Here is a 19656-nt window from a genome sequence, read left to right as displayed (position 1 = left end):
CATCCGCACATTTCTGAACAGTGAACGTGCTGCAAAGGCATATGGTGCTTGCGTTGCCGTAAAATGTTAATGGCACCCCAAGCGTGGGTAGCAGGCACACATTTACCATGTGGTATGCCACACAACAAACGTGCTGAAAATGCAGCAAAAGGCGAAGTAAAGAAACACACCACGCTCTGATCAAAAAAGAGTTCTGGAGCTTCTTTGGAGTGTTTGTCAAGTGAATGGTCTGCCCTAGGCGTGATGGGCAGAAAGGCTCCAAAACTCCCCTCCAAAAAAACACGTACGGGAATGTAAATTCCCGCTATACAGAGATGTGAATAGGACCTGACGGCTGAGTGTCTCTGTTCACTCCCTCCTTTATACTTGTACATTGCTCAAAAAAATTAAAGGAACACTTTTTAATCAGAGTACAGCATCAAGTCAATTAGATTCTTGGGATTTTGATCTGGTGAGTTAAGCAGCAGAGGGGGTTGTTGGAGGGCTTTGGTGTTAATGAAATTAACAACAGGTGCACTCGATTGGCAATAATGAGATGACCCCCAAAACAGGAATGGTTTTACAGGTGGAGGTCACTGATATTTTTTTCCCTACTCATCTTTTCTGTCTGTTTTTCACCAGTTTTGCATTTCGGCTAGGGTCAGTGTCACTACTGGTAGTATAAGGTCATGCCTGGACCCTACAGAAGTTTCACAGGCAGTCCAATTCCTCCAGGATGGCACATCAATACGTGCCATTGCCAGAAGATTTGCTGTGTCTCCCAGCACAGTCTCAAGAGCATGGAGGAGATTCCAGGAGACAGGCAGTTACTCTAGGAGAGCTCGACAGGGCCGTAGAAGGTCCTTAACCAATCAGCAGACTGGTATCTGCTCCTTTATGCAAGGAGGAAGAGGATGAGCACTGCCAGAGCCCTACAAAATGACCTCCAGCAGGCCACTGGTTATTATAGAGTTATTATGCAAATACTGTGACCCTACTTGCTTATGGTAATATTGCATTGCCTTATACTTACTGTTCCTGTTCTATGCCTGACCTGGATGCAGTTCTGTTGTACAACATGATTCCTCACACCAGCAGTTTGTGTTGTCTTCATTCCTGTACATGAAATACTGGTGTGAATGTGTCTGACCAAAAAATCAGAAACAGACACCATGAGGGTGGCCTGAGGGCCTGACATCCTGATCTAGTGGGCCCTGTGATCACTGCCCGGCACCATAGAGCTCGACTGGCATTTGCCATTGAACACCAGAATTGGCAGGTCCGCCACTGGCGCCACTGTGCTTTTCACAGATGAAAGCAGGTTCACCCTGAGCACATGGGACAGACTGAAAGAGTCTGGAGAAGCCATGGAGAATGTTATGCTGCCTGTAACATCGTTCAGCATGACCATATTGGTGGTGGGTCAGTGATGGTCTGGGGAGGCATATCCATGGAGGGACATACAGACCTCTACAGGCTAGACAAAGGCACTCTGACTGCCATTAGGGATGAAATCCTTGGATCCATTGTCATATGCTACGCTGGTGCACTGGGTCCTGGGTTCCTCCTGGTGCACGACAATGCCCTGCCTCATGTGGTGAGAGTATTCAGGCAGTTTCTGGAGGATGAAGGAATTAATACTATTGAATGGCCCCCACGCCTGTCTGATCTAAATCCAATAGAACACCTCTGGGATATCATGTTTCGTTCCATCTGCCAGGTTGCACCTCAGACTGTCCAGGAGCTCAGTGATGCCCTGGTCCAGATCTGGGAGGAAATATCCAAGGACACCATCCATCGTCTCATTCGGAGCAAGCCCCGACATTGTCAGGCATGCATACAAGCACGTGGGGGCCATATAAACTGCTGAGTACCATTTTGAGTTGCTGCAATGAAATTACAGCAAAATGGACTAGCCTGCTGCATTATTTTTCCACTTTGATTTCCGGGGTGTCTTTGAATTCAGTCCTCTGTAGGTTGATAATTTTCATTTTCATCAAATCATGGGGCATCCTTACATTCCTAACACATTACCCAGACCATATCAGTATAGATATCCAGCATGATATTTTTCCCCATTGAGATCTGAATTTTTCTGAGCAGTGAATACAGAGGTGGGTGGGAGCAATCTCCTGGACAGGGGAAGGTGCAGGGTGTGTGCTAATGAGGTCAGCTGGTGAATGTGCCTTAACAGTTTTCAAGTCCTAAATCTACATACCAGGAAGCCATGAACTTTTCTATGGAACCAGCTGGAGGCTGTGGTAAGGCCTTTGTCAGGGCCTGGACTTGAACCTGAACCCTCTACTGTGTCAGGCAGTAACTCTTCTCACTGAGCTGCCTGGGATGCTGAACAACACTCTGTCTGATCTATTGGACAATCCTGCCTTGTGTCTTGTTTTCTGATGAACCTTGAACTGCTTGCTCCTCCCATGAACTTTCTGATTTTAGCCATGTCTCTGCACTTCCTGTTTGCCAGATTATTGTGCCTTCTCCAGCCAGTATCTCGCTTTGTCTCTCCTGCTGCCGTCCATACCTTCACTACCGACCTTTGGCTTGTTCCTTCTCTACGATTCTGCCTCATCCCAACCTGCTACCGCTTGTTACCTACCTTTGGCTTGTTTCTTGACTATGATTCTGCCTCATCCCAACCGGCTACCGCTTGTTACCAACCTTTGGCTTGTTCCTTGACTACGATTCTGCCTCATCCCAACCGGCTGCCGCTTGTTACTGACCCTTGGCTTGTTTGCTGACTACGCTTCTGCTAGATCCCTACCTGCCATATCAATTACTGGATCCTGGCTTGATCACTTCCTGGTGGGGTAATCCTGAGAACTGTGACCTGGTACTAACACACAGCAAAATCCATCTCCACTATCAGGAGCTCTGGTGAATACCGGTTAGTGCTTAGACCCCACACCTGCGTCACCTCCCAGGGTGACCTGCTTGTTTACCTATCCTATTGGTTGCCCTGCTGCTATAGCTACTGGTCTCTGAACCTGACCCCACACTGTGACAGCCTTGTCCTAAAATACATAGAGATACATTTCTGCAACAGAAGTATATTAATGGTATATTGGTACTGCTGCCAGTATCGTTGGCCCACTGGGCATGACCACCAAATGTGCTGAAAGGAACCAGGTTCTGGGCTGCCTTGAAAGCAAATGGCAGAGGAGGCAGTGGAGGTGTGTGCCAGTCTAATGGTTATGCTATTACATTTTTTTATGTCAACACATACTGGACTAAACATTACTGACTATTACGTAATAGCTTGGGATAGAAAACCATGCAGTTTATGATCATGACCAGTAAGACCAGCACATGATGACAAAGTGACCAGTTGCTCTTGGTTGCTGCACTGGGTTCCTACAGGTGAGATGCATTCATATGAAAAAAAAAAACAGAAAACCTTTTAATAATGAGTCAGCATTTTTGTTATCAGTTTCTATGGCAGTTTTGAACTTCTGACACTGTCATCCAAAGCCATGAATACATCGTATTTTTCAATGTATGACTGTACTTTTTCTTTTATTGTTATGGGTACATTATATGGAACATACAGATAGCTTATTATTCATGTGTGCTCTTTTATCTTACTTTCCTTTTTTACTGCTTAACTGCTTTCCCAGCAGCATTTATTTAAACCTCTCTTAGCACTGAATGTACATTAGATTGTATTATAAACTACTGAGCTTTAAAGAGAACATTAAACCTTCCTTATTAGTGAGCTGCTCCTGCAGAAATGAGTTCACATTTTCTGCTTATGACATACCTGCTTTGTGTTCCCAATGTTCTTTTTCTTTATTATATTATTTGTCGTTATATATTTTATTGTTGTTCTTTCCCCATTTCCACAATTCTTCTCTTTGTTGTGTTGTTCTGGCCCAACGCACTTTTTAAAATTTTAAAGGTTGGGATGGGTGATCTGATGTCTCCTGGAGTTCCTATTTGTACAGAGCAATAGTGGCTTCTACTGGAAACTGAAATGTTACTGCCAGTCATGCAGAGTCCAGTACAGTTCAGGGCAACTAATCCACAGGATAGAAACAGTACTTGAGGTTGGATTCACACCATGTGTGTTGCATGTAAGGCACATTGACATTGAAAGCAGCTGAGATGACGTTTATTGATATGCCTTTTTTAACACATTACATTTATGTACATTTTTTTTCCAGAGCAGAAGCCAAAATACATTCTTTTATTTATTTAACACACATTGTAGCACATTGTGATGCATGTTCCATTTTCATTCCGTAAACATCAAAGCAACATGTTGGAGTGAACTGAGCCTATTGCACACTATGGATTTCAGCTTGTCATTGTGTTGGGCCTGTGCTGAGAAATGCAGTCCAATGGATGTGATGTGGAAGAGCCCTGAAGAGAAGTGCTTTTATAATTCCATCCAACTGATAACCAAATCAAGGGAAAATTTTAAACTAACCCTATGTAATTTAACTAATAAAATATACTGGTAATTACATTGTATCAAAATGAAATGCATTAGGATTTTTTTAGTGCAATGCAGATCTATAGCCAAACATAACAATATAAAAATAAATGGCCTGTTAAAAGATATAACAACAAAACCAGCTTTCGCTGCAATATTAAGCTCCCATCCAGACATTTTACTTGCAGCACTTTTTCCTGCCACTAGTCTTCAACCTGATGGCCAGTTGAATATAAACAGCTTCTTCTGATACCAGGTTATTCTGGACCTGCCCTAATCTGTGACTGGACAGCGAAAGAAGAAGCAGCACAATGATGAGCTTATCTCTCTGTCACTCTACTTTCTCTTCTTGTCAATGTGCCTCTTGTCATCACATGAACTAACTGGCTCCTGGTGCTGCTTCTTCCTTCTTCACTCAGTTTTACTATGCATGGACTACAATAGGCTGATACCAGATCAAATTCAAGTACATATGTTATTTTAATTTTAAAAAATAAATTTAACAATGTTTTAAAGTATATGTGAACCCCTAAATCAAAATAAATAACCTAACCTAAATAACCAGAAAGTGTTTATTAGCATATTTAAAAAGTGTTCATATACATCATGTGCAAACATAATGTGACATTTGCGTAAAGTGCAAAATGCTATTGTTATATGCCACATGTCAAAAAATCACAATGCACAAATAGTTGACTATAAAACCCCATGCAAGTGAATCACACCAAAAACATGTGCATGTGATCCAGTGACAGTGCTCCAAAGTCTTTGAAAGTGCGCCACATTATTGATGTGCTATTCTAATCCACCATTTGCATGTGTTCTGTGGTCCAGAGTGTCCCCCCAAGTAGTGCTCACTCATCAGCTACGGATTACCCCTTTGGAGTATAAGAAGGTCAATATGCACCTTGTGCTGTGCCAGGTTAACTCTTTCCAGCATTCCACCACTTCAGAGAGGTATTGGACTGTATTCACTTACACGTTATTTAACACTTAGGCAGTGGGACAAAGATCTGAGAAAAATATAATTGTGCAACAAATTTCTTTAAAAAAGATATTAAAAGTGCACAATATGCCCTCACAATTAAAAGTGCCCCATCTGGCACGTGGTATACTCCAGTCTTCAGACCTAAATCTGATTAAAAATCTGTGGAGGGAGCTGAAAGTTTGAGTTGCCAAATGTCAGCCACCAAACCTTAATGACTTGGAGAGGATCTGCCAGGAGGAGTGGGCCAAAATCCCTCCTGAGATGTGTGCAAACTTGGTGGTCAGCTACAGGAAATGTCTGACCTCTGTGATTTGCCAACAAGGGATTTGCCACCAAGTACTGTTTTGTGAAGGGGATCAAATACTTATTTCCCTCATGAACATGCAAATCCGCGCATAATTTTTTAGACATGCATTTCTTTTGAATTTTTTCTTGCTATTCTGTCTGTCAGTGGTAGAATACAAATACCGTTCGGTTTTTAAACTGATAATCTCTTTGTGAGTGGACAAACGATCAAAATCAGCAGGGGATCAAATACTTATTTCCTTCACTGTACGTGTAGACAGACCTCTCTGCACAAGGTGCATATTGCCCTTCTTATATGTATAAGGGCAGTTGGTTAAGGAGCACTACTTGAGGGGACGCTCTGGACCACAGAACACCTGCAACGGGTGGATTAGAGTAGCACATCATTAATGTGGCACACTTTCAAAGACTTTGGAGCACTGTCACTGGATCACATGTACATGTTTTTGGTGTGATTCACTTGCATGGTCATCTATAGTCAGCTATTTGTGATTTTTTTTTTACGCATGGAATATCATTATAGCACTTTGAACTTTGGGCGCAAATATAACATTATGTTTGCATGTGATGTATATATGAACGCTGTTTACATATGTTAATTAACACTTTCTGGTTATTTAGCACATTTAGAATCTGCTGTGCTGTTTTTTTGAATGAAGGTCTGCTGCCATACTTTGGTGCTAAAAGTGAACTGGTGAGTGGTCCTTTCAAACGTTCAACCAGCAGACAGAAAAATGGGGGATTTTGCAGAGCTCCTTTTCATGATTTACCATTAAACACTATATTAACAAAAGGCGTTATCTAAATGGTGTTTAGGGGTTGATTTACTAAAGGCAACTTGACTGTTCACTTTGCAAAGGAAGATGCACTTTGCATGGGAAACAGCATTTTTGCTTGTACATTATTGGATGATTGAAGTCAGCAGAGCTTCACCTCATTCACTAAGCTCTGCGGAAATTCCCTTAAAAAATACAACTTCCCTTGGAAAGCAAACAGTCTATTTGCCTTTATTAAAGCAACTCCACAGTGTCAGTAAGTAGACTGTCTGCATCCACTAGTAAGATTTGTGCTCATACAGCCTCAGGCAGGGCAGACAGAAACACTCTATGTATTCTCATTGCTCACAATTCCTTTCTTTGTTTCAGTTGCAGAGTGGGTAGGAGCATCACAGCGTGCATTTGCCACTATCACTGCACATGTTTGCTTTGCAGTGGGACTAATGGCTTTGGCTGGGGTAGCTTATGCCATTCGAAACTGGAGGTTGTTAGAGATTGCTTGCTCTGCACCCACAGCCCTGATGTTCTGGTTCATCTGGTAGGTGTATTAAATTTATAAATAGCTCTATTGTTTCAGAAATTTTAAGTAACTGCTTTTTTTTCAATCGTATTTTGTTTTAGAAAACCTTTTCACTTATAAAGTAACACAGAGACAATCTGTCATGCAGAAAAGATAAAGCAAAGACAAAGTTTAGTTCATTCATTTTTTTTTTAAAAATCAGCACGAGGGACTTACACTCAATTTGATGTGTCCCTTGTGCTGCTGACTGCTGTCTTTAGTTTAATTTGAAGTACTCTGCCCCCCAACAAACCCCTTCAGCTGTAATCTTTTCATGCTGGGGGGTTAATACGATCAGCTGGACCTCATCAAGAGTGCCTACTATGTGTGCCCTTTCTGCCCCCCATTCATAGACTCTGTACTATAGCTTCCATCAATTAAAAGAAATATATGAATTGAGGAGGCAGACCTTTCATTCATCAGCCTGCCCTCTATTCACAGTGCAGAAGGGTGGGGTATGGCTTGACAGAGGTCTTCAGGTTTCAACTCGGTGAGCAGTATGCAGCACAAAGGACATTTCACGCTGAATATAAGTACCATCCCTTGTGCTGATTTTGTAAAAAAAAAAATGTAACTAAACTTGGGCTTGAACTTATCTGTTTTGCATGACAGATTGTCTCTCTGTTACTTTGGAAGTAAAAAAGTTTCCATATTAGCATACGATTGCTGGTTGAAGACCAGACATTTTAACTGTTGAAAAGAATAAAGTCACAGCGCATCTATCCATTAGGACAATATGGCCTCAAATTTTCACATTGCAAAATGCAGTACATACTGTATGTATGTTTCTCAAATCAGATACAGTCAGGTCCATAAATATTGGGACATCGACACAATTCTAAAATTTTTGGCTCTATGCACCACCACAATGGATTTGAAATGAAACAAACATGATGTGCTTTAACTGCAGACTGTCAGCTTTAATTTGAGGGTATTTACATCCAAATCAGGTGAACGGTGTAGGAAATACAACAGTTTGCATATGTGCCTCCCACTTGTTAACGGACCAAAATTAATGGGACAGAATAATAATCATAAATTAAACTTTCACTTTTTAATACTTGGTTGCAAATCCTTTGCAGTCAATTACAGCCTGAAGTCTGGAACGCATAGACATCACCAGACGCTGGGTTTCATCCCTGGTGATGCTCTGCCAGGCCTCTACTGCAACTGTCTTCAGTTCCTGCTTGTTCTTGGGGCATTTTCCCGTCAGTTTTGTTTTCAGCAAGTGAAATGCATGCTCAATCGGATTCAGGTCAGGTGATTGACTTGGCCATTGCATAACATTCCACTTCTTTCCCTTAAAAAACTCTTTGGTTGCTTTTGCAGTATGCTTTGGGTCATTGTCCATCTGCACTGTGAAGCGGCGTCCAATGTGTTCTGAAGCATTTGGCTGAATATGAGCAGATAATATTGCCTGAAACACTTCAGAATTCATCCTGCTGCTTCTGTCAGCAGTCACATCATCAATAAATACAAGAGAACCAGTTCCATTGGCAGCCATACATGCCCACGCCATGACATCACCACCACCATGCTTCACTGATGAGGTGGTATGCTTAGGATCATGAGCAGTTCCTTTCCTTCTCCATACTTTTCTCTTCCCATCACTCTGGTACAAGTTGATCTTGGTCTCATCTGTCCATAGGATGTTGTTCCAGAACTGTGAAGGCTTTTTTAGATGTCGTTTGGCAAACTCTAATCTGGCCTTCCTGTTTTTGAGGCTCACCAATGGTTTACATCTTGTGGTGAACCCTCTGTATTCACTCTGGTGAAGTCTTCTCTTGTTGTTGACTTTGACACACATACACCTACCTCCTGGAGAGTGTTCTTGATCTGGCCAACTGTTGTGAAGGGTGTTTTCTTCACCAGGGAAAGAATTCTTCGGTCATCCACCACAGTTGTTTTCCGTGGTCTTCCGGGTCTTTTGGTGTTGCTGAGCTCACCGATGCGTTCCTTCTTTTTAAGAATGTTCCAAACAGTTGTTTTGCCCACGCCTAATGTTTTTGGTATCTCTCTGATGGGTTTGTTTGGTTTTTTCAGCCTAATGATGGCTTGCTTCACTGATAGTGACAGCTCTTTGGATCTCATCTTGAGAGTTGACAACAACAGATTCCAAATGCAAATAGCACACTTGAAATGAACTCTGGACCTTTTATCTGCTCATTGTAATTGGGATAATGAGGGAATAACACACATCTGGCCATGGAACAGCTGAGAAGTCAATTGTCCAATTACTTTTGGTCCCGTAACAAGTGGGAGGCACATATGCAAACTGTTGTAATTCCTACACCGTTCACCTGATTTGGATGTAAATACCCTCAAATGAAAGCTGACAGTCTGCAGTTAAAGCACATCTTGTTCGTTTCATTTCAAAACCATTGTGGTGGTGTATAGAGCCAAAGATGTTAGAATTGTGTCGATGTCCCAATATTTATGGACCTGACTGTATATCTCTTTAACTCAGACCTCCAATGCTCCACAGTGGATGGGTTAGTACATACTGAAGAACATATATTTTAAATCCTTTTGGGGAAGTTTTACTGTCTTTTTTTTCTTGTAGCTGCATACATTAGCCTGTATTCTGAGTCGCCATAAAAAGCTAAATGCTTATCTACGGTATTGCTTTTTAATTTATAGACAACATTGAAGACTGACCCCAAAAGGGCTTATATTCCCTACTCCTGTCATTCAGATGAACACACTAGGGAAACACAGAGGACATTCACATACAAATGCACATATAAGCTAGGGATGTTTTATTTAGCAACCATTTAAACTACCAGTATGGTTACTGTTGAATGGTTAGTCCCCTCAAAAGTCAAACAACAGTCAAACCTTTAAAACAGGGCTTCTCAACCAGGGTTCCATGGAACTCTAGGGTTCCTTCAGGGGTTGCCAGGGGATCCTTGAGCAATGAGCAATTTTTGTCTCTCAGGTAAGTTCCCACTGACACCATTGATCTTTTTAGCAATCTGTAAAGGGGTAATTCTTCCCAATGACCACACTTATAAGGAGCATTCTTACCTCTGATTATCACACTAATGTAGCATGAATTGTCGATAGTCATTTTAGCAGGGGTTCCCTGAGACTGGAAAGTTATGTCAAAGTTCCTTTGCGTTGAAAAGGTTGAAAAAGGCTGCTTTAAAACATTTTGGATATAGTTAAACCATTTGCCAGCCTTTTATCTCTGACTGCAACCGCTTTGGGAAGATTATCTTTCACACCTGAGAATGCACCCTGCCTGTGATTACCTGCGAGAACCACAGTGGGATTTCTGCAATTAGCTGCGAGTAGGCAGCCCCATTAAAAGCATTGGGAGGCTGCTGGCTTTTGCAGATAATCGCACCTACTGGAATGTAATCTCTCAAGCATCGATCACATGTGAGCGATCAGCCCTGGATGCAGGCACTCACATGTGATTGCTGGATGAGTTATTACATGCAAGTGGGCACAATCAGCTGTGAGAGCTACCAGCCTCGCATTGCTTTCAAGTTGGATGGCTACTTGCAGATAATCATGCAAACCTCTGCTTGGGTTATTGCATCTGCAGTGCTACCCCCAAAGGAGCCGCTGAGCAGAACTGAATGGCATTTATCTAGCAACAGTATATAAAGACAGTCCTAACTCGTTATAACAGTCCCCGTTTTTGTCACACTGGCCAATGAAAACAGAATGTTGGCTGGCAAAGCCCTTAAACAAAGCACAACAGTTCCCAGCAGACAACAGACTAACTTGTGCAATGTTAGCCTCTTACCAGACCCAGGGTGCCCTCTTCCGGGTCTGCAGATACATGCTCTCATTCAGTAAAGGTAAAGTTCAAATCAGACAAGGAAAGAAGTTGCTGTGATGTCTTTCTTTTAATCCTGCTGAGAAAGTCCCTCCTTTACTTCCTTACAAGCCATGGGGAGTACAGTCTGATCACACCAGGCTTCCAAATCACACCTCACACCCTCCCAGGTAGAAAGTTCCCAGTCTCTGAGGTAAGGCCCTGCGAGATGGCAGTCTCTTTGCTTCACTTATCCAAATGTGGTCAGCTCTGGCACGGTTCCATCCAGCCAGAAGAGCAGTCTTTCTTTGACCCCCTCCTAGCTTTTAGATTGTCCTCTCCTTTCCTCTCAACAGCCTGCAAACACACCCCTGCTTGCTTTGTTGCATCAGCCAATCACCATCTTCCAGGATCAATCCAGAACCAGCCAAGATGGCTGCCCCCTGCAGGGGAGACACTCTATAGACAAGCATTGCAAAGTGGTCTCCTTAAAGATGGTTTCTTTAATACACTTCTGCATTAATGAATATTCAGCTTAACCCTGTTCACATTGCAGAAGGATAATACAGAGGCAACAAAGGAAGAAGTTCTGCAGCAGTTATTAGCAACAGTCCAGGTTACACATGTAATTGCAGGTAGGGTGCATTCGAAAGTGTGAATGCACCCCTAAAGAAATAAATGGTGGTACCAAGATGGCATGGACAGCACTAACACAAACAGCAATAACAAAATGCCACAGGCTCTAACAATTGCACTCTATCAAAAGGAAATAAAACATTTTGGATGAAGTTAGGCTGAAATGAACATGTAAACCCCATTCAGAGAATTCTCTCACAGAATCCTACGTACATAATGTGTAAATATTTTATTTCTGTAAGACTGCCATTTTTCAAGTCCTCATAACATGAATGTCTGTTTGACAGGCTTCTTCCCGAATCACCCCGATGGCTTCTAGCTAAAGGGAGAGTAAAAAAGGCCAAAGAAATTCTGCAGAAAGCAGCAGTTATGAATAAACAGGAATTATCTGAGGAATTGTTTAAACAGGTAAGTTTTGCCCTGGTCACATTGTGATGCTCATTGTAGTGTAGTGTATATTGTAGTGTATTTAATGCCAGTTCTATTTACCATGTAGAGGTAACCGGTAATAAATACCAACTGACTTTTATTACTTGACCAAAAATGAAGGATAAAACATGTATTTGATGGAAAATGTGCCTTCCTTTTGCTCTTACAGTGGCCATATCTGGTCATAGAATAAATGTTCTACAGGAAGTAGCAGTAGCAAATTTCTATTGCTTCTTGGATTCAAGCTAGCAAATAATTGATATTTGGGAGCCAATCAATTTAAAATACTTGTTAGAATAGCATTACATCAGTTTTTAAAATGATTTCCATTATAATTACAATAGTTTATTATTATTTATTAGCAGTATATACACAGATATATGGGAGTCTGTATGGTGCAAGTATCTTACAAATTGGGCGCATATACACTATCTTGCCAAAAGTATTGGTACACCCCTCCAAATCATTGGATTCAGGTGTTCCAATCATCTCTATGGCCAAAGGTGTATAAAATCAAGCACCTAGGCATGCAGACTGCTTCTATAAACATTTGTGAAAGAATTGGTCCCTCTCAGGAGCTCAGTGACTACAAGCGTGGTACCGTGATAGGTTGCAACCTGTGCAATAAGTCCATCCGTGAAATTTCCTTGGTACTTAATATTCCACGGTCAACTGTAAGTGGTATTATAACAAAGTGGAAGCAACTGGGATCAACAGCAACTCAGCCACGAAGTGGTAAGCCACGTAAAATGACCGAGTGGGGTCAGCGCATGCTGAAGCGCACAGTGTGCAGAAGTCGCCAACTGTCTGCAGAGCCAGTAGCTAAAGACCTCCAAACGTCATGTGGCCATCAGAGTGGCACAACAACAGTGTGTAGAGAGCTTATTGGAATGGGTTTCCATGGCCGAGCAGCTGTATTCAATTTTTATATCACCAAGTGCAATGCAAAGTGTTGGATGCAGTGGTGTAAAGCACGGACTCTAGAGCAGTGGAGATGGGTTCTCTGGAATGACAAATCACGCTTCTCTGTCTTGCAATTTGATGGATGTGTTTGGGTTTGGTGGTTGCCAGGAGAACAGTACTTGCCTGACTGCATTGTGCCAAGTGTAAAATTTGATGAAGGGGGGATTATGGTGTGGGGTTGTTTTTCAGGGGTTGGGCTTGGCTCCTTAGTTCCAGTGAAGGGCACTCTTAAAGCGTCAGCATATTAAGACATTTTGGACAATTTCATGTTCCCAACTTTGTGGGAACAGTTTGGGGATGGCCTTTTCCTGTTCCACCATGATTGCGCACCAGTGCACAAAGCAAGGTCCATAAAGACATGGAGGAGCGAGTTTGGGGTGGAGGAACTTGACTGGCCTGCACAGAGTCCTGACCTCAACCCGATAGAACACCTTTCAGATGAATTAGAGCGGTGACTGCGAGCCAGGCCTTCTCGTCCAACATCAGTGCCTGACCTCACAAATGCGCTTCTGGAAGCATGGTAAAACATTTCCATGGACACACCCCTAAACCTTGTGGACAGCCTTCCCAGAAGAGTTGAAGCTGTTATAGCTGCAAAGGGTGGGCCAACTCAATATTGAACCCTACGGACTAAGACAGGGATGCCACTAAAGTTCATGTGTGTGTAAAGGCAGGGGTCCCAATACTTTTGGCAGTATAGTGTACATAGCAGCTCACAAGGTTATACACATACTAATTGCAATAGTTTTGTTACTTTGATGCAAGAAACAATTGAAACTGTGGGTGACAGATTGCTGAGGACATTTAAAGTAAAACTAAAGTCTGCAATACTTACCTCTCCTCTATTGATGTAATCTCCCTCCCAGACACTTCCGTCTTCACCCAATCCTCTGGGTTTGAAGTCTTGGGCTGTCTTGATTGGCTCAATGCATGCACACGGGAATTGCTTAGTCCCAACACAAAATCATACCAAGAATTTGTGTGACACAGGGGCCCCATGATCCCCTATTGCCCGGGGGCCCCATGAGTTGTTAGTCCGCCTCTGGCAACAATGTGTAAGTATGCCCAGCATTATTGCATATTATGAAAGACTTACTTGCCAAATTGCCCACTCCAGCATTTAAACAGCCTCCCAATCATGTGCAGTCCACATGTGTAAGTCTTTCATAATATGCAATAATGCTGGGCATACTTACACATTGTTGCCAGAGGCGGACTGACAACTCATGGGGCCCCCGGGCAATAGGGGATCAGGGAGCCCCTGTGTCCTTGCCCAAACTCAAAAAAGCCTATGAAAAAGGTACCAGGGGCATCTCATGGGGCCTCCTACTGACCCCGGACCCTCGGGCAGTGCCCGAGTTTCCAAATGATCGGTCTGCCCCTGATTGTTGCAAAACCCCTGAAAACCAGCAGTGTTGTTTAATTTCACTTTACAGTTTTAAAGCTTTTTAGGTTTCACTTTACAATATCTGGCTTCATGCACACTAACTAAAAAAAACACCAGTGCCTTTGGCAGAAAAAACATTGTGAACATTTTTTGTAACATTGTTTAGGAGCATTGAGGAGCATTTATCTTTTTTTTTTTCTGCCAGAAAAGGGCTCTCAATAATGTAAAACATACGGGGTTTGTTTTCTGCCTCTAAACACTGAGCTTAAAAAACACCTCTAGACTACCTAATGTGCATGGACACATAGGATAAGATTAGGTTGCTGATGAAGGAGGGTAGAACTGTCAAAGCCTTTTCTTGTCTTTCATGTAATCCTGACAGCACTTTTGATATTTGATAATTTTTTGAGAGTCTGTTATTACCATCAAATGCAGACAGAAAATAGGATGGCCTTATCATCTGACAACCAATCTCCACCAGATGTCCACCATGCAAAAGTACAGAATTAATAAATAAAATGATACACAATTTTAAAGCAGACCTTCCATTAAAAAATCAAAGGTCTGCTTTACTGCCACTACTCTACCCTTAAAAATAACTATTTGACAAAAATAGTAAAACTCCTGATGCTTCTTCGAAGTGTGGGTGATGCTCTCTGGAGGTGCGCTTCACTCCTGACTCCTGGGCACTCACAATCCTGCAGTAATGAACTCCTGCAATGAGCTGCAGGGTATACTCACAGGATTTCAAATACCCAATTTTCAGAAGAAGCATTTATTTATTGAAAAAGTTATTTTATATATATTTATATATATATATATATATATATGTTTTTTGAAGATTATGTTAAAGCTAATTTTTTCTATTTTGGTAGTGAGTAACTGGTAATAAAGTGGACCTTCTATTTTCCATGGGATGTCCACATTAACAAGCAGAGAGTGGAGGTTCAAATTAATACAAATGCCCATTAATGACTGTCTCTCCATAGGATAATTATACTTTTGTATAATTATGATTTCATCTCCCCAAAAGTTTAAAACTCACCTTTCCATGCTACTGCAAGACTCATCAGATATGTACAAAATAAGTGAGGACAAAGCTGTGCTTGGGTTGGACAATGTGAATCTCACTGGAGTATGAACTAGTGAGTGAAAACATTGGGTGGATGTTGGGAGGGGGTAGCATGAAGAATAATTATTAAAAGTTTACCCTTTAAGGAAATGAGAGTATGGAACAAGGACACCCGGTACATTAGGTAGTGATAAAAATGTACAGAACCAGGACACTTTGCTGGGGACGTGAAAAACTGTAAATTCCCAAAACAGTTCTTTTTCTCTTCTTATTTAAAGTTACACGAAGAAAAACAGACTAAATCTGGAAACATGATAGATCTTTTTAGGATCCCAAATCTGAGAAAAGTAACTCTGATTATGTGTTTGATATGGTAAGTTTTGGAGGTGAGAATAGGTAACAAACAGATAAAATGAAAGTTGGAATAATGTTCTTTCGTTGGTTAAGAATGTGTATTGCACAAATTTTCCAATTATTTAGCATTAAAGCAGTATTACACCCAAAACCAAAAATGTAATATATTGCAACTTACCAATCATTATATGTGATGGCTGCATCACTTTTCTTTTTTAAGGATTTTTTCCTTTTGTTTACACGTGGCCAGTAACACACCTTCTATGTTAAGTGTGTCCCCACTCTGGATGAAAGAGCACAGGGGCACTTTTGGACAGCATCATTGTTAATCTGGTGGGAGGGGAGTGTTAGGTGTACTAGCAGATTTAGATAAATTAAGAAATTAAAGCTGAACCCCAGCTAATATTGGTTATAACAAACAGTTTTTATCTTTTGGGATAAAGGGTTTTGAAAAATATGTAAATGTCAATGTTAAATGATTTGTCTCATTCCTGTAAATTAATCAATCTGCAAAAGATGTTCTTTTGAAAAACATCTGACTTACTGGCTGGATCACCAAATGAAAATAGAAGAAAAAAATCCTAAAAAAGAAAACAAATGCAGCCATCACATCTAAGCCCTGGTTCACACTATGAATCACCAATGAATCGCACAGGAATTGCACCGCATTCTTGTGCAAATCACATGTGATTCAGTGTGGTGCAATTTGAGCCCATTTTGAATAGGGCTGAAATCATACCGCATCTCACCAAAGTAGTGCATGCACCGATATTATAAATGCACTGCACCCGATTGCATGGTTGTTTTGTACAGTGTTATCAGTTATTCAGATTCGTGGTAAGGCATTGGAGATGTGAAGGCCAGTAAAATCTGACTTGGCTCACACATCAGCGATAAGCTGATTAGTGGATCAGATGACCTGTCTTTCTCTATTACAGCAGAACACTAACCAAATTATTATTTTGCTAAGTATAGATCAATAGTTGCTAGAACAGGAAAACACATTCCGCAAATTCTAATTTTTCCTTAGTCTACTTTAAAAATGCTGTTACATTTGGTCCTATTGTAGAGATATCCCATTAACTAGACAGAAAGCAAGGGAAAATGATTCCAACTATGGACACTGTATCAGAGTATCTAACCCAGCATTAAAAGTCTAGGCAAAGTTGGAGTCAAACTATAGTACAATAGTCTTCATTTTTTTGCATGACAGCATCTGACATTTACAGGGGGAGAAAAAGGCACTGTGGTCCTTGTTATTTCTAACAAGACAACTTTGTTTTTAAAAAAATGCAATCTTTGGTTATGCTTGCTATTTTCTGTTTCGCTTGTGTATATGTACAGTTGATGGCATATATAATAAATAAATATGCATGTCCCTATGTTTGTGGGAAAGGTCCCACCAGTATTTCTAAATCTGCTTTCAGGTTTGTGAACAGTCTGGTCTATTATGGTCTGAGTCTCAGTGTTGGGAGTTTTGGGCTGGATATATATGTCACCCAACTTATATTTGGAGCAGTAGAAATTCCAGCTCGGATTGGATCCCTATTCATGGTGCAGTATATTGGAAGGAAACCAAGCCAGGCAGCTTGTCTTTTGCTTGGAGGAGTTGTCTGCCTTATTGTTACTACCATACCAAACGGTAAGACCTTCAATAATGTGGAACATCAAGTTAAATTGTCTATGGACAGACCTTTTTTGAAACCCAAAGAATTTGGATTTTCTAAGGAAATGCCAACAAAAATTTTGATGCCACTGTTTAACTCTTCCAGAAATCCCCTGCCCTTTCTACAAGCAATGTTGTATGCTGAACCTTTCAGAGGGCCCATACATAGCTCTAATTGACAGCTACTGGGTATGCTGTGAGGAAGTGGCTCAGCAGAGGAACTGCTGCAAAAGAACCAATAATGCAATAGCAACCTATACTAGTATAACACATTTGTTTACATCTTGTAAAGAATGCCTTGGAGTAGAATTATGCTTGTATAGTGATCATTCATTTTTTTAAAAACTTCACAAAATTGGGAATGCGTTGGCCTGTTTTAGTTTGCATAATAATTCCTTATCACTTGTTTATCATTTTCTTTTTTAGAGTTTTCCATTGTTATAACAGTGCTGGCCATAATTGGAAAATTTGCAACGGCATCTTCCTATTCAATTTGTTATATTTATGCCGCTGAGGTATTCCCCACTATTATTCGGTGAGATAATTTAAAATTTTTCCATGTCTGTCCCTTTCTTTAAGTGTATGTTTTTTGGGTAGTCTTGGGGCAGTTGAGAAACATGTAGGTCAGGGTTTGACCTTAGTAGGTACGCACTGCTGTAGGTGTATTTTGCAGTTAGATTATACCCAACCCTTTGTCTGGTTTCATTGCATTAGGTGCAGCTTTTCAGCCACTGTTGTTGGTCCAAGGTAATTATGTATAGATTTTTTATGAAGAATCCAGATAATGGATCTTCTGTGTGGGTTTTCCCTGTAAACAACAAGTTTAGGCTGATAACAATGGCATCTTTGTTTAAAAGAAGATGCTGGCAGTGCCAGCAGTGTGGGAAGATGTCCTTGTTGGGATTCTGGACATCATTCAATGCTGGATCAAATCCATTTTGGGGAGAGCAGATGAGGCTATTCAGTATGATGAGGCGAAGAGCAACTGTATATTACATGCTACAACAACAACTCACAGCTTAACCAGTTTAGTCTAATCAGACATCTGAATGCTAATCTTCAACTATTTTTAATGATTATTTGTAGGTATGTGCGGGATTTTTTTAATACGTTTTTTCTGGTCAAAGAAACAAATGTCAACGAATCTGAAAAAAAGTTATAATGAAATTAATTAAATCATTAGTCTCATTTGCTTCATTTGGATGACATCACATGATGTAATAGTAGTTCACGCCCATGGAGATCTGAATTAAATTTTCAAATTTGTTCAGTAATTCAGATAACAAATGGATCTGAATTTTGTTCTATTCATCAATTCAGATGCACATGACACCAGTCGATATTGTCCAATCAGCTCATGCCATTTCTCTTGGTGGGTTGGACTAGCATCCGAACAATAGAATAGACTAGCAATCTTCTGGAATAACTGCAAATTTTTTTTAATCCACCCAGACCAACGAATATATGAAATAAATACTAAATGAATTCCATAAATGAATTGAGTCAACATAACAAATATGATGAAACAAAATTCTTTAATGAACAAATACGTCTGAAACTAAACAAAAATTTCCGGCATGCACATGTCTATTGTTTTGCATTTGTATACTTATTCTGTAGCTAAATGTAAGGACATCAAGTGCAAACAGCAGTGATTCATGAGTAAAGTGTGGTAACTATGTTGCAGCCAATCACACTTTCATTTACTATAATCAGATTACTTAAAGATCAATTTTATATAGGTGAAACTCGAAAAAATTGGAATATCGTGCAAAAGTTCATTTATTTCAGTAATGCAACTTAAAAGGTGAAACTAATATATGAGATAGACTCATTACATGCAAAGCAAGATAGGTCAAGCCGTGATTTGTCATAATTGTGATGATTATGGCTTACAGCTCATGAAAACCCCAAATCCACAATCTCAGAAAATTAGAATATTACATGCAATCAATAAAACAAGAATTGTACATAGAACAATATCGGACCTCTGAAAAGTATAAGCATGCATATGTACTCAGTACTTGGTTTGGGCCGCCTTTTGCAGCAATTACTGCCTCAATGCGGTGTGGCATGGAAGCTATCAGCCTGTGGCACTGCTGAGGTGTTATGGAAGACCAGGATGCTTCAATAGCGGCCTTCAGCTCTTCTGCATTGTTCGGTCTCATGTCTCTCATCTTTCTCTTGGCAATGCCCCATAGATTCTCTATGGGGTTCAGGTCAGGCGAGTTTTCTGGACAATCAAGCACAGTAATCCCACGGTCATTGAACCAGGTTTTGGTGCTTTTGGCAGTGGGCAGGTGCCAAGTCCTGCTGGAAAATGAAGTC

The 19656-nt window shown here is 40.8% G+C and overlaps 1 protein-coding gene across 2 annotated transcripts in view; it reads left to right on the top strand.

Annotated features, from left to right (window-relative positions):
• LOC149465917 (solute carrier family 22 member 13-like) overlaps positions 1–19656 on the top strand; it is a 60317-nt gene that overhangs the window by 10854 nt on the left and 29807 nt on the right. For both annotated transcript variants that reach the window (XM_089673140.1, XM_089673141.1), the window contains exons 4-8: positions 6863–7031; positions 11745–11865; positions 15587–15681; positions 17090–17304; positions 17755–17863. In XM_089673140.1, coding sequence (XP_089529266.1) covers positions 6863–7031; positions 11745–11865; positions 15587–15681; positions 17090–17304; positions 17755–17863 — 709 coding nt within the window. The remainder of the gene's footprint in view (positions 1–6862; positions 7032–11744; positions 11866–15586; positions 15682–17089; positions 17305–17754; positions 17864–19656) is intronic.

Source organism: Staurois parvus, unplaced genomic scaffold (assembly GCF_062004578.1).
Source record: "Staurois parvus isolate SC_StPar_1 unplaced genomic scaffold, SC_StPar_1.0 ptg000136l, whole genome shotgun sequence".
NCBI classification, from domain to species: Eukaryota; Metazoa; Chordata; class Amphibia; order Anura; family Ranidae; genus Staurois; species Staurois parvus.
Note: the sequence above shows the minus strand (reverse complement) of the source record. Positions and strands in the feature narration are given on the sequence as shown.